General features: G+C 60.5%; 2 protein-coding genes across 3 annotated transcripts; one reads left to right on the forward strand and one right to left on the reverse strand.

The window, feature by feature from the left end:
- The first annotated feature begins 278 nt into the window (after positions 1–278).
- Positions 279–9,992, forward strand: VPS4A (vacuolar protein sorting 4 homolog A). Of its 2 annotated transcripts, none has more exons than XM_030581783.1 (11): positions 279–386; positions 1,911–2,022; positions 2,491–2,638; positions 2,950–3,011; positions 3,362–3,481; positions 5,036–5,192; positions 5,479–5,627; positions 6,145–6,226; positions 6,549–6,768; positions 7,022–7,162; positions 8,045–9,992. In XM_030581783.1, exons 1-11 carry the CDS (start codon positions 366–368, stop codon positions 8,108–8,110), a joined length of 1,278 nt encoding a protein of 425 aa, XP_030437643.1. In that variant the 5' UTR covers positions 279–365; the 3' UTR covers positions 8,111–9,992. The 2 variants fall into 2 exon arrangements, with proteins under 2 accessions (XP_030437643.1, XP_030437642.1); XM_030581782.1 differs by having other exon boundaries at positions 8,068–9,991.
- Positions 9,993–11,719: 1,727 nt separating this feature from the next.
- Positions 11,720–13,682, reverse strand: PDF (peptide deformylase, mitochondrial). Its single transcript, XM_030581999.1, has 2 exons — positions 13,178–13,682; positions 11,720–12,037 (listed from the first exon to the last, which is right to left on the reverse strand). Exons 1-2 carry the CDS (start codon positions 13,680–13,682, stop codon positions 11,880–11,882), a joined length of 663 nt encoding a protein of 220 aa, XP_030437859.1. The 3' UTR covers positions 11,720–11,879.
- Between the last annotated feature and the right edge of the window lie 130 nt (positions 13,683–13,812).

A 13,812-nucleotide genomic window follows, 5' to 3' on the forward strand; every position in this document is an offset into this window, starting at 1 on the left:
AATGGTCCCTTCAGACTGAAACCCGGGGAGTCGGTAGGGGAAGGGGGGGCCGTGTCCATCGCGGGGGTTCTCGGTGCAGGGGGGTGGACGAGGCTGAGCGGGTCACTCACAGGCGTGTACATCAATCAAAGCCCCGAGGATCGCGCTGGAGCCCACTCGCGTGGGGGCCGCGTGGGGGTGTCTCTGGGGGGCGGGGCTCCCTCCCCTGCCGGCGGTCGCTGCAGTTCCCGGCGCGGCCGGCAGGGGGCGCCGCCGCCCTCGCTCCCCACCTCGCGGCTGCGCGGTTCGGTGCCGCCGCCTCCCGCCCGAGCCGGATCCAGGCCGCGCGCAGCGTCCCGGGGACCCGGGCGGCGCCGGGCGATGAAATGTCAACGTCAACCCTGCAGGTAGCGGCGGCGGGGCCGGGCCGGGCTCCAGCGTCCCCTCCCCCCCCGCCCGGCCCGGCTCGGCTCCACCGTCCCCTCTCCCCCCCCGCCCGGCCCCAGCGTCCCCCGCCCCGGCCCCCGGCCCGTCCCCAGCGTCCCCCCCGGCCCCCCGCCCGTCTCCCGCCCGGCCCGGGCCTGGGCCCCTCTCTGGCTCCGGCTACGGCCCCTCCCCGGCCCACCCCGCCCGGCCTGGCTCCAGCGTCCCCCGCCCCGGCCCCCGGTCCATCCCCAGCGTCCCCCCCCACGCCCGGCCCGGCTCCGGCCCCTCCCTGGCCCACCCCGCCCGGCGCCGGTTCCTTTGCGGGCCTCAGGCCGCCCCTGCGCCGGGCCAGCCCGGAGCGCTCCCCGCGGGTGCCAGGCCCAGTGCCCGGCTGGGGGCCGCCGCGGCGCCTGTCCCCGGGGACGCAGCTGCGTAGCTCTCGGGGCCGTGGGGCGATGCCCCTGGCCGGGCTCTCCGTGGGGCCTGGGCCGGGCCAGGCACGGGCCCTGTCGGGGGACCTGCTCCAGGTCTCGGTTTCGGGGTGAGACTGTCCAGGCGCCCCCTGCGCTTGGGCCCCGCAGCCTCCACCGGCGAGGGGGGCGCAGGTTAGCGCAGCGCCCTGGCGAGCCTCCCCCTCGCCCAGAGGGGTGCCCGGCCCCCCGGGGGGACTGGCGCTAAGCCAGTTCTGCGCCCAGGGTTTGCATCCTGTGCAAGTTGGGCTGCTGCTTTCTTTCTTTCCTGCCAAAACACTTGGACCAGTACCGCCCCTCTGGTGAGGTGGAGGTGCCTGTTACCCTGTCCTGGCTGTACTGGGATAAATACATTGTCGCCTTCGAGGAGCAGTGGGCGCTGTCCGGGGTTCTCTGCTCGGTGTCCCCGTCAGGTTCCCTTCTTATGGCCCTTTGACCGCACTCCTGTCCCTGTTCTTTTATTAGTTGTCCCCCGAACTCAGTGGGTTCTGTGGTCCTGTGGATCCTCCCCTTAGGCTGGGGGAGGATCCTAAAGCCCGCCCACTTCCCGGAAGCCCAATAGATACCAGGGTAACTGTCCACATTAGGGAGCTGTCGTGCTTTCGCTAAACAGGTGCTACGGCTTCTGTATGTAGACAGGGCTTTCCCTGCAAGGCCCACGAGTGCATCTGTTTCTCCTTCCCTTGCCCTGTGGTGGTGTCATTGGTTAAAGGTCCCAGTGGCACAGGAGCTGTCTGCTTGTCCTGCCCCGACCTGGCAAATGGAGATGGGTTCTGGGCTTGGTTTTTGCTCTCTGGAATCAATGGCTTTGTCCAGCCGAGAAGGAGCCACTTGTGAGTTTTGTCTGTTGTGTGTGAGCAGAAGGTTCATATGAGAAAGAGGAGATGACTGTAAACACCAGGAGCCTGTGGTGCAGCTGCTACTTCTCAGAGGTGTCCAAAAAGCCGTTACCTCTGTGGGAAGCATTACCTCTTTACTCTTCTATTGACATTGCTGGGGCAGCTGTGTCACTGGAGCTGCGTTCTCTCCTTGCAGAAAGCTATCGACCTGGTAACAAAAGCGACTGAGGAGGATAAGGCCAAGAACTATGAGGAGGCGCTGCGGCTGTACCAGCATGCAGTGGAGTACTTCCTACATGCCATCAAATGTGAGTCTGGCTTCTCTCTCCTAGCCAGCCTGTGCCAGGTCTTTCCCTCGCTGTTCCTCTTAGGATACTTCTTCCCTTTTCACCCTGCTGGGAGTCAGGCCGGCCCAGAATAGCACATCCCCAGAGAGATCAGCCTGCTGAGAGTTCCCATGAGTGCATGCGTTCTCTGGGGAATGAGCTGAGTGTAGAGCTGGGCTCAGAAACCCTGAACTTGTGGGATTATCCAAAGGGGGGTGGGGCTTCCCCGGCTGTGGGTTTGTGCTGCGTCTGTCTCTAGGGGCAGCTTCTCCTGGGGGACTCTCTGCAGCTGCCCACCCGGTGGGAGCTGGTGAAGGGAGACGTTGGTGTCTCATGGCCCCAGAGAGGGCTCTTTTCCCCATTGCTGGCCCTAAAAGGGAGGGTGCTGTAGGGCTCTCCTCACTCCATGCCCGTGGCGAGCTGCTCACTGTGTCTCGGGTGCCCTGACAGATGAGGCTCACAGTGACAAGGCGAAGGAGAGCATCCGGGCGAAGTGCATGCAGTACCTGGACCGGGCGGAGAAGCTGAAGGATTATCTACGCAACAAAGACAAACAAAGCAAGAAGCCTGTCAAAGAGTCTCCAAATGACAGCAAGGGGTACGTGTGCAGTCTCCATTGCACTCCCTAAACATGCTTATGCCTGTAACGATGGGAGAGGCCAGCTGCAGGCCCTGGCTGCCCCCACTTCTCCTGAGGGAGACTCCGGCAGTGGGTTTCAAACCAGCACTTCTCCCTCTCTGCACTGTGTAGTTTTTGAGTGCGCGTTGGGGTCTCCTGTTGGGGCTGGCAAGAGCCAGCACTGCGAGGCTTTGACCCTTTTGGCACGGCCAGGCCAGATCCTTGCTTCCCCCCGTTAGCAGGACCTGGGACTTGGCTGGCCTCGCCATGACACTGCGTCCTCTCCACAGGAGCGACAGTGACAGCGAGGGCGAGAATCCGGAGAAGAAGAAGCTGCAGGAGCAGTTGATGGGTAAGAGGTGGGGGCTGGGAGCACGGCATTGCCTTGCAAGGTCGAGTTCCTGACTTGGGAAGCGTCTGGTGCTTGCTGCTTGGTGCAGGGTCGGTGGGACTATATATGAGCCACTCCTGGAGCAGGATGAGGGGCTGCAGGGCCGCCTCCTCTCTAACTCTGTGACTGCTGGGCAGCTCTGGAGACTCCTCGTGAGCCCTAGCGAAAAGGAGACATCCCTCATGCGTGATGACAGCCTGGCCCGGGCGGGTGGAGTTTGACAGCTGGTGCAGTGGCTGGAGGGAGGCTCAGGTGAGCCCCGAGTGCTGTCGTCTCTTGTCTCGCTAGAGAGAGCTGCCTTCCTCTCGCAGGTGCCATTGTGATGGAGAAGCCCAACGTGCGGTGGAACGATGTGGCTGGCCTGGAGGGTGCCAAGGAGGCTCTGAAAGAGGCTGTGATTTTACCCATTAAATTCCCACACTTATTCACAGGTGAGGGTTGCTCTGGTAGCTCTGGGGTGAGGCTAGGGCAGAGTGGATTGGCTGCTGCTGCTCCGTCCGAGACGGACTGTGGCCATTGTGGTGCTGATTCCAGGTGGAGACCACGTCCTGGGATCTGAGTACTGAGCAGAGCCCAGAAACTTCCTTGCCCAACAGCCCTAGCAGACCCCTGAGCAGCGAGGTGCATGTGAACTGGCCAGCCCCCCCCAGCACGGCAGGAGAGTGCTGCAGGGGGCTGGGGCAGAGGCCTGGCCAACCGGAGTGGGTACCTAATTCCCTCCATTCAAAGCCAGGTCCGCTCTTGCTCAGTGTGTGCTGTGTTCCAGAAAGCCTTTAACAAGGTCCCTCACCAAAGGCTCTTTGTAAATTAAGCTGTCATGGGATAAGAGGGAAGGTCCTTTCATGGACTGAGAACTGGTTAAAAGACAGGGAACAAAGGGTAGGAATTAATGGTAAATTTTCAGAATGGAGAGGGGTAACTAGTGGTATCCCCGAGTCCTGAGACCAATTCTATTCAACTTATTCATAAATGATCTGGAGAAAGGGGTAAACAGTGAGGTGGCAAAGTTTGCAGATGATACTAAACTGTTCTAGATAGTTAAGACCAAAGCAGACTGTGAAAAACTTCAAAAAGATCTCACAAAACTAAGTGATTGGGCAACAAAATGGCAAATGAAATTTAATGTGGATAAATGTAGAGTAATGCACATTGGGAAAAAATAACCCCAACTATACATACAATATGATGGGGGCTAATTTAGCTACAGCTAATCAGGAAAAAGATTTTGGAGTCATCGTGGATGGTTCTCTGAAGATGTCCACACAGTGTGCAGCTGTGGTCAAAAAAGCAAACAGGATGTTAGGAATCATTAAAAGCGGATAGAGAATAAGAAGGAGAATATATTATTGCCCTTATATAAATCGATGGTACGCCCACATCTCTCATACTGCATCCAGATGTGATCTCCTCATCTCAAAAAAGATATACTGGCACTATAAAAGATTCAGAAAAGGGCAACTAAAATGATTAGGGGTTTGGAATGGGTCCCATATGAGGAGAGATTTAAGAGGCTAGGATTTTCAGGTTGGAAAAGAGGAGACTAAGGGGGGATATGATAGAGGTATATAAAATCATGAGTGATGTGGAGAAAGTGGATAAGGAAAAGTTACTTACTTGTTCTCATAATAGAAGAACTAGGGGTCACCAAATGAAATTAATGGACAGCAGGTTTAAAACAAAAGGAAGTTATTCTTCACACTGCGCACAGTCAACCTGTGGAACTCCTTGCCTGAGGAGGTTGTGAAAGCTAGGACTATTACAGGGTTTAAAAGAGAACTGGATAAATTCATTAATGGCTATTAGCCAGGCTGGGTAAGGAGTGGTGTTTGTCAAAGGGTGGAGATGGACAGCAGGAGAGAGATCACTTGATCATTGCCTGTTAGGTTCACTCCATGTGGGCACCTGGCATTGGCCAGTCAGAGGACAGGATACTGGGCTCGATGGACTTTTGGTCTGGCCCAGTATGGCCATTCTTGTGTTCTTAGGTAAGCGCACCCCTTGGCGTGGGATTCTGCTCTTTGGGCCCCCTGGCACGGGGAAGTCGTACCTGGCCAAGGCTGTGGCAACTGAGGCCAACAACTCCACGTTCTTCTCCGTGTCATCCTCGGACCTAATGTCAAAGTGGCTGGGAGAGAGCGAGAAGTAAGTTAGCAGCTGGACTGCAGTGCTCAGCACCAGGGCAGAGGAGAGCGCACTGTGGCTGCTGCACTCCTCACAGGCACTAGCGTGTCTCCTGAGGAAGGTGACTCCAGAGGCAGTGGGGTAAATGAGAACAAGCTAAGCGGTGACAGCGAGGGAGCTCCCTGCCTGCAGCCCGAGGGTGCTGCTCCTCGCTCCCCCACTGAGGGGGCATGTGTGGGTTGCAGGGTCAGGGCTGGAGGGGAGGCTGCCTGTCTGTTAGCGCTGACCCTGTGTCTTTCTGCCCCAGGCTAGTGAAGAATCTCTTTGAGCTGGCAAGGCAGCACAAACCTTCCATCATCTTCATCGACGAGGTGGACTCCCTGTGTGGCTCCCGCAATGAGAACGAGAGTGAGGCTGGCCGCAGGATCAAAACAGAGTTCCTGGTGCAGATGCAGGGTGGGTGGGGCCTTGGCTCGCAGTGGGTGAGCTCTGGCCCCCCAGAGCTCACCCCTCCCGCAGCTGGCTCAGATGATTCTGGATCAGCCCTGGGGCAGGCGGGTGGAGAACGAGGGGCTGCTCTAGTCTTCAGCCTGCTCGTTCCCTTTGCTGAGGGCAGCCTTGAAGGGTGCTTGGGGTACTTGGGTGAAGGATCTGTCTTGGATTGGCAGCTGGCTGACTAGCCAGTACTGAGCCTGGGCCTGGTGCCATTGTAAACCCAGAAGTGGTCCTGGCGCCCACTCTCTCCCATAGCCCCACTCCCACTTTGCCTCTTCCTCCTGTGGCCCCATCTGCTGCCCTCTGCCCCCTCCGCCCTGTGGGAGTGGTGGGTGGGGCCTTGAGGGACAGGGCAGAGCGTGGGATTGGGGCCATGGTCCAGGGTCTGGGGCCCACAGGTTAATCCAGCCCTGTGCTCTTCCGGGCCCTTCCGAGGAGGCAGTCCCGCTCCTTGATCACTGTTTCTTCTTCCCGGTAGGTGTTGGTAATAACAACGACGGGACCCTCGTCCTCGGTGCCACAAATATCCCCTGGGTCTTAGACTCGGCCATTAGGAGAAGGTGAGTGGGAGCTATTGGAAACCAGCTGCCAGAGCTGCTCTCCTCTGCCTGGCTAAGGGCAGCCACATTGAATGTGCCAGGAGCCACTGCCCCTCCCCTTAGGGAGTGGCCCAGAGAACACAGAGTGGTCTGTCACCATTACTGAGTGCCTCAGCGATCCCCAGCCCCACTCAACAGCCCAAGACCTCCCTCCCTCCTCCACCCGGCAGCTCTTGCTGGAACCCATCAGTGCTGCAGTGATCTGCACGGCACACTGCTTGCCAGACCCGCCTGGCAGAACGTGGGCAGCTGCTCACCTGCTCTACCCACTGTCGGTGCCTAGGTTTGAGAAGCGCATCTACATCCCGTTGCCGGAGGAGGCGGCCCGAGCCCAGATGTTCAGGCTGCACCTGGGGAACACACCACGCCACTTGACAGAGGCCAACATCCACGAACTGGCCAGGAAGACGGACGGCTACTCGGGAGCCGACATCAGCGTCATCGTGCGTGACGCCCTCATGCAGCCTGTCCGCAAAGTGCAGTCGGCCACACACTTCAAGAAGGTGAGAGCAGGTGTGCGGGACCTGCTGCTCCCCAGGGACTGCGGCATCCGAGTCTGGGGTCGCTCCTCTGCAAGGGAGGGGGGCTCGATGGCCACCTGGGTGTGCCAGGTGCCCTTACCCCTCATGGTGGGATCCTTCCTGAGTCCCCCAGGCCAGCCCCAGAGGGCCCATGTCAGAGAGGCCCCTGTGGGTGGTTGGAGAGCCAGCCCTGGCATCTGCCCTCTCAATGCACTTCCTCTCTCGCATGTGGCAGGTGCGAGGCCCGTCTCGAACCAATCCCAGCATAACCGTAGATGACCTCCTGACCCCATGCTCGCCGGGGGACCCTGGAGCCATCGAGATGACTTGGATGGAGGTGCCTAGTGACAAGCTGCTGGAGCCAGTGATCTGCATGGTAAGTAATTCATTAGGGACAGACGCTGTGCCGGAGGGTGGCTGGGATGAGAGCGATTATCACTTGGCCAGTGACACAAGTCAGTGTGCAACACTCCTGATGCCAGCAGAGCCCCTGCTGGTGTGGACAGCCTCGCTCTGCCCTCCCACTGGGGCTGGGCAAAGAGGTGCTATCCCAGTCAAAGCCACTGTCCCAGCATAGCTGGATGTTCCCGGTGAAATCCTCAGCGTAAAAGATTTACTTTGTCGTCATTAGGCTTCAGAATTAACCACTATAGCTGAACGGGTCAGTGGGCATCCCTGAGCGATTGCTTGTTCCTTCTTCCTGCGGCTTCCCTGCAGCTGTCCCATCTGGAGTGCTTGGCTCACAGCTCCGAGTGCGAGAGCCTCTGGCCTTTCTCCCTGACAGTTCTATTGTGCTGAGAGCTGAGGCAGCGGAGTGGCCAGGGCAGCAGTGTCATGTGCAGGGCAGGGGAACCCACAGAGCAGACATGGGCTCCTCGGGATTAATGCCTGCTGGAAGAGGAAAGCGTCCTTCTCCACCTGTGACCCCTGGCCCTCCCCGAGCACCTAGGGAGGTCAGTAAGCATGGCCATCCCAGGGGACAGGCTGGAGAATGGTGTGACCTCCACCTCTGGGTAGTGACCAGGAGCAGCATCAAACCTGAGTCCCGGCTCCCAGGCCTGTGTTCCATGCACCTGCCCTGGGGGACCCTATAGGGAGATGCCTGTTGTTCAGGGCAGAGAGGCGCTAGCTCCACTGCCTTTGCTAGGGCTGGGGTGTTTAGACATGGGATTCTCCCTCACAACCAGAACTCGGGTAGGATTTCCGAGGGCATCAAGATAAAAGCGACACAGACTCTGATGTTGCACTTTGGCCTCAGCTGCCCTCTCCCCTTGTTTGCAGTCAGATATGCTGCGCTCACTGGCCACCACCCGCCCCACCGTGAATGCAGAGGACCTCCTGAAGGTGAAGAAATTCACAGAAGACTTTGGACAGGAAGGTTAAAAGCTTCTGCTGTGGGGCGTGCGGGGGTGGCCAGGCAGGGCGGGGTGGGCAAGGCATGCCTTGGCAGTGGCAGCGTGTACGCTTGCAAAGCCCTAATGCTGGCAGGCAGACGGTGCCAGGTGGACACTAATGTTCAGCTCCCTACGAAAGCCACCTGTCTGTGGGCCCCCAGCTGGGAGTCACACAGCAGCACGACCCCTGCCAGCCTGGCAGGCCTGCGGAAGGAGCTGAGCACAGCCTAGGGGCCTGCCCTGCCTCCCCCGGGGGCCCCGAACTCTCCTGCCCACCTTTTTTTTTTTTTAATTTTTTTAAATTAATGCTGCTTGTTTTGTCTTGTTTATATAAAAATAAAAACGATCCAAAAGCTTCGCCCACCAAAACGGGACTTTCCTGGGGTGGCCGAGCCCACACAGCGATGCCCCAATCACACTGAGCACGGGGCCAGCTGGCAGGGCGTAACACTCGTCCACCTGCTGCACACGCTGCGCAGGGAGGAGGCAGAGTGTGGAAGGACAAAGGCCTCTGGGCTAGGCCTCACATACCAGGCCCCCCAGCTCCCCTCACTGAAACGGCCCCATGCTGGAGCTGTGCTGTGAGGCGCCAGCCTGTCACGTAGCACTGCCAGCAAGAAACAGATCTGGATGCACGGCTACGGCCAGGTTCTGCAGCACATGGGTGGTGCCTTGTCTCCAGCGAGGCCCTGCCCCTGCTGTAGCCACTGTCTGCAGTGCTGCTGACACAGGGAGCAAGGAGTCCAAAGGAGTCCTCTCCAGCTGGCTGCTTTTCCATAGCTGTGGGACCTCTCCAGCCTGCTCCACGGCCCCTTTGTGAGCCAGGCTCTTTGCTTTCCCGGGTGCTGCAACCCTCCATCCCATCAATTCCCGGATCACCGTATGCTAAGGCTTCATTCCTGCTGCAAGCTGGGTCCCAAGCCCTGCCGCAGAGCTCAGGGCTACGCAGCTTCACCCTCCCTCCGCTGGCATTAGAGGATTGAAGGTGTGGATGTGGGGCGAGAGGGGCTGAATAACAGTCAAGGGGAGGGGAAGATCTGAGGGCTACGTCCTCCAAAGGGGGAGTGACAATCCGCAGCCCCTTGGCTCCTGTACTTCCCTGTCCTGTGCCTGATTCCCCTCTCCTAGGAGTAGCCAAGTGCCAAGCCCCAGCACTGGAGCTGAGGAGCTTTGTGTAGGCGTTAGCCTAATGAGCTAATCCCACGCCCTGGCTGCTGTTGGGCCAAACTCAATAGCAACCCCCCAGCCGTCTCAGCTACCACTGCAGTGACCAGCTGCTGCTCCCGGGATCTCCCCACCTGCACTTGCTGGGTGTGGGAGCCAGATGGGCCTGCGGGGACGAGTGGCAGAATAGCCAGCCATGCTGGCAGTAACAGGGTGGTGGCTGTGCTCCAGAGCTCATGGGGGCAGTTCTCTCTGTGCTGTTTGTGGGCAGGATCCCAGAGCGCCCCCTTCCCCACCAGGGCCAGGCAGATCACTTGGCTGGAGCACAAAAGCTTGTGGCCTCACAAAGTGCTCAGATCTGCAGCCAGCTCCTTGGAGTGTGAGACTCCCTGCCCCTCCCGGTCTGTGCTTCCAGAGGGCCAGGTGAGGCTGCCCAGGGCCGGGGTAACCCCATCTGTGGGAAGCTGGGCCCAGGCTTGAGAGGCTGAGTGAGGAGTGCTGCAGAGTGGTCAGAGCACAGGACTGGGCGCCAGGAACTCCCGAGTGGTAGACTGAGCACTGGAGCTGTGTAAAACAGGGACAATGCAGGGCTAGGGGAATGAGACTCCTGGTGCAGGGATTCTCAAACGGGGGGTCGGGAGGTTATTACCTGGGGGGTCGCGAGCTGTCAGCCTCCACCCCAACCCCTGCTTTGCCTCTAGCATTTCTAATGGTGTTAATTTATAAGGGAGGGTGGGCTTTGCTGTGTGGAAGGGGTCACCAGTACAAAAATTTGAGAATCACTGTCCTAGAGCCTGAGGTGCCAGTGGGGGGGAGAAAAGCAGCAATTGCTCTTCCCCCCCCCCCGGGCCAGTTTGACTGTCAATCCCTTTTGGACGCTTGTAGCCAGCCTGGAGGTGGGTGATGTGCCTGGCACAAGGCGCCTGCATCGGCCTGAGGCTCCCAGTGCTTAACTAAGGTCCCACCTCCGTCTCCCCCATCCTACCCCCCACTGCTGCCTAGTCGGGTTGCAGTATCACATCTGGGGGCTCAGCTCAGAACCCAGCCAGGCAGGTTGCTGCAGGGCGGGGAGGGTGGATCGGCTGGCCCAGCTGCCTACAGGAGAGGTGCTGGGGGGTGGGGTGTATGTGTGCAGATTGGGCAGGAAAAGTGTCCAATGCAGGGCTGCTGAGTGGCTGGGCAGAGGGGCGTCACGGCTGGAGTTTACCCATAGGCTACCTGTAACCTGAATGTGGTTTTTTTTTAGCTCCATGACCTTCATCTCACGCCCTTTTAGGTGAATTTAATTCCCAACCCATCCACGCTGCTCACTGCGCCCTGGGCTGCCCACTGGCCTCCTTAGGGAAACAGCTCACCCCGAAGGCTGGATTTACATGGGAGCTCAGCGCTCCAGGGGCTGTTTCAATGTGTGCAGCTCTTGGGCAGCGTCTGTAACGAAATCTCTGCAGCAGCGGTGGCTCTTGGGAAGAGCTCCACTTTTCGCTCCGCTCTGCACTAAGATGGCCTGTTCGCAGCATCCGTGGGTTTCTGCAGTTGCTGCCTGGCTTCTCAGTAGGGAAGAGAACTCCTGCTAGAAGGCCTTGCAGTCAGAGAGCCCCTGCCCAGGGAGATGACTCCCTGCTAGGGTCCACCACAAAGCTGCTCTCTGCTAGGCAGAGTCTGGCGCGCGTAGGGGAGCTGCCCATCAGGCTTCTCTTGCAGATTGGCTGTGGCGCCCTGGAGGGAACCGAGCAGCCACAAGTAGTGGGATGAGCCCAGCCCACGAGCAGGAAGTGGCCTGCCCTTGTCCAACTTGCAGGGGAGAGTGGGTGGCAGTAGCAGGCTGCCGGGGCGGGGGAGGAACCCAGGCTGGAATTGGGAAATACTTTCTCTGTGTTTGCTGTAATAAAGCTGAATGAGTCTCCCTGGCCTGTGGCTCAGCAAGTGTGTTTGGTCCCTGCTACAGCGGCCTGGTGCTGTCGGTAGCAACCAGCTGGGGGCGCCAGCACCAGCACTAGTGTGGTACCCCTCAGCCACCTCTCCCAGCAGGAGGTGACTGTTCCTGCTGACAGGAGGGAGGGCTACATCCATTCCCCTTAAGGCCTCGGTGTCACATAGCGCATTGACAGAAGGGAAGACAAGTTACTCTCAGCTTGGGCCCTGTGGGTGCACATCATAAAACTACCCCTCCAAGTGCTGGGCTAAACTGAACCTGCGTGGCAGGACTCCCCCATGCAGCCAGGGGCCAGCCCTAGGCAGGGGCTGCTAGGAAAGCACAGGAGATGCACCTGTCTGCCTGCTCTGGCTCCCAGCAGGGGGGTTAGCCATAGCCTCAGAGGGAAAGGGAGGGTGGGCCCCCACCTGGCCACAGGCCCTCAGAACTCTCAGACTGCAGCTGAGCTGTGGAACACATTTATTTCCCTTGCTGTCGGTGGGAGAGCTACCACCTGCTGCCAGAGACTCCCAGCACAGCCATCGTGCCCTTGGTCAGAGTGGAGGGCACACCCCAACCTAAGCCAGTCAGTCCAGCTGTCCATGATGCAGCACGTGAGGGGCTCAGTCATTCAGCTCCGTCCAGCATGTATTCACAAAGGTCCGGCTCTCCATTTTGTCGATGTACAGGATGCCCTGCAGGTGGTCCATCTCATGCTGGAGGATGCGGGCTGCCCACCCGCTTGCCTGCCAAGAAACGGCATCTCCTGCCTCATTCAGGCCTACAGAAGCAAACATGGCCCAGGTGAGAAGCTGAGCATCAGGCCCCCACACTTCCAATACAGCTGTCACCAATCACCCCTCTGGCTAAGCACAGCATGTATAACACCAGCAAGGCCAGCTGCCTTACCCTGCCTAGGAGCTGCTCACATGCAAGGGGGGGTGTTTGGGCCCTGCCTAACGGTAGTGTGGTGTCCCCCACACCAGCATGAATTCCTGCCACTTGCACAGCTTACCAGGATCAAAGACCTCAGTCCATCCCCAGCTATGGGATTCAGAGATATGGGGCTCCTGCCAGACTATGGGGGATGTACTCAATGTGCCAGAATGCCAAGCCAGGCCACTCAATGCCAGCACACTGTCTGTGGCCAGCGTGAATATATGTGGCTGAACATAATCAGGGCTTCCCAGAAATAGGAATTGTTGCCACACGGCTGGTGTGCGTGGGTGACTGGGCGGGGAGGGGACAGGCCTGGCTGGGGGGAGGGAAACGGGGTGTGTGTGGGGGGAGGCCTGAGGCAGGTGATGCGTGGCACAGACCAGGTGATGGGGGGAGCCGAGGGGGCTGGGACACGCAGGAAGAGGAGCGGGAGCCAGTGCGGAGGGCTGGAGGCAGTAGCAGGCCAGGCCTGGCACTGGGGTGCTACGAGACAGGCCCGCTGCAGTGTGACGGCCAGGGCCGCTGCAAGGAAGTTTCGTGCCCTAGGCAAAACTTCCGCCTTGCGCCCTCCCCCATCCCTGAGCCCCCGCCCTGAGGGGTCTCCCCTTCTGCCCTAAGGCGCCCCCCTCCCCAGCTCATTCCTGCCCCGCCTCCACCTCCCTGTTTTGCGGCGCCTATCAGCTTAGGTGCCCCAAGCCTGGGAGGCCGGCCAAGGGAAGCAGCCACGCTGGGCTCGGCGAAGAGGGGGAGCAGGCGTGAGCTGGGGGCGGAGCTGCCCTGGGTGCCCCCTTTACTTGCTGCAGGCGGCGCTCGCTGCGCTCCCCGGCCCCAGCTCCCTCCGCCTCAATGCTGGCGGCGATCGGAGCGGCCGAAGAAAATGCCGCCCCCCCCCCCCATCCTAGTTGCACCGGCCCTGGTGACGGGCGGGCCTGGCTTTGCGCGCTGCAGTCCCGGCAGGGAGGCCCGGGGCTGCCCCGCCTACCTGACACCTGCACCGCCTGGAACCGGGGCACACAGGCGGCAAAGCCCGCGATGCTCGCGCAGCCCTCGGGGAAGGAGACCAGGCGGGAGTCCAGCACCCGCATGGCCGGGTTCACGAACACTTTCAGCGGGAACGGGGCCATCTGCCGGGCCTCCCGCAGGCTCGGGCTGGTCGCCAGGTGCAGCCGCTCGGGGAGCTCGGCCACGAAGAGCTGCAGGGGCACCCCGAGCTGGGGCGCGCTCAGCCCCACGCACGGCAGCCGCCGCATCACCCGCACCAGCGTCCGGATCAGGCGCTGCACGTCGGCGCTGGCGATGAGCGCGGGGTCCACGGCGGCAGCCGCCGCCCGCAGCAAGGGGTGTCCCGCCTGGCAGACGGGCGGCAGCAGCGCGCGGCGCAGGGCCCCCCAGGGGGACGCCGAGCAGCTCGGGCGGGCTCCGGCCCAGGCCGGGCCCCAGCGGCTCCGCACCTGCGCGAAGGGCGGCCTGGCCCCGCACGCGGCCATGGGCACGAGGGGCTCCCGCGCCCGAGCCGCCAGCCCCGCCGCGGCGCCTGCCGGGAGTTGTAGTCTCCTAAGGGACCAGGGGAGAGCGCAGCCCCCGGCGGCGGGGGAGGGCGGGGTCACCGGCTCCAAG

The sequence above is a fragment of the Gopherus evgoodei genome, chromosome 12 (genome assembly GCF_007399415.2).
Source record: "Gopherus evgoodei ecotype Sinaloan lineage chromosome 12, rGopEvg1_v1.p, whole genome shotgun sequence".
Lineage (NCBI taxonomy): Eukaryota > Metazoa > Chordata > Testudines > Testudinidae > Gopherus > Gopherus evgoodei.

Excerpts from the sequence above, each read along its gene's own strand:
- PDF (XM_030581999.1), bottom strand. The coding sequence starts at position 13,682 with ATGGCCGCGTGCGGGGCCAGGCCGCCCTTCGCGCAGGTGCGGAGCCGC. Across the intron at positions 12,038-13,177 it reads CCAGGCGGTGCAGGTGTCAG|GCCTGAATGAGGCAGGAGAT; the intron begins GTAGGCGGGGCA and ends TTGCTTCTGTAG.
- VPS4A (XM_030581782.1), top strand. The coding sequence starts at position 366 with ATGTCAACGTCAACCCTGCAG. Across the intron at positions 5,628-6,144 it reads GTTCCTGGTGCAGATGCAGG|GTGTTGGTAATAACAACGAC; the intron begins GTGGGTGGGGCC and ends TCTTCCCGGTAG. Across the intron at positions 7,163-8,067 it reads TGGAGCCAGTGATCTGCATG|TCAGATATGCTGCGCTCACT; the intron begins GTAAGTAATTCA and ends CCTTGTTTGCAG.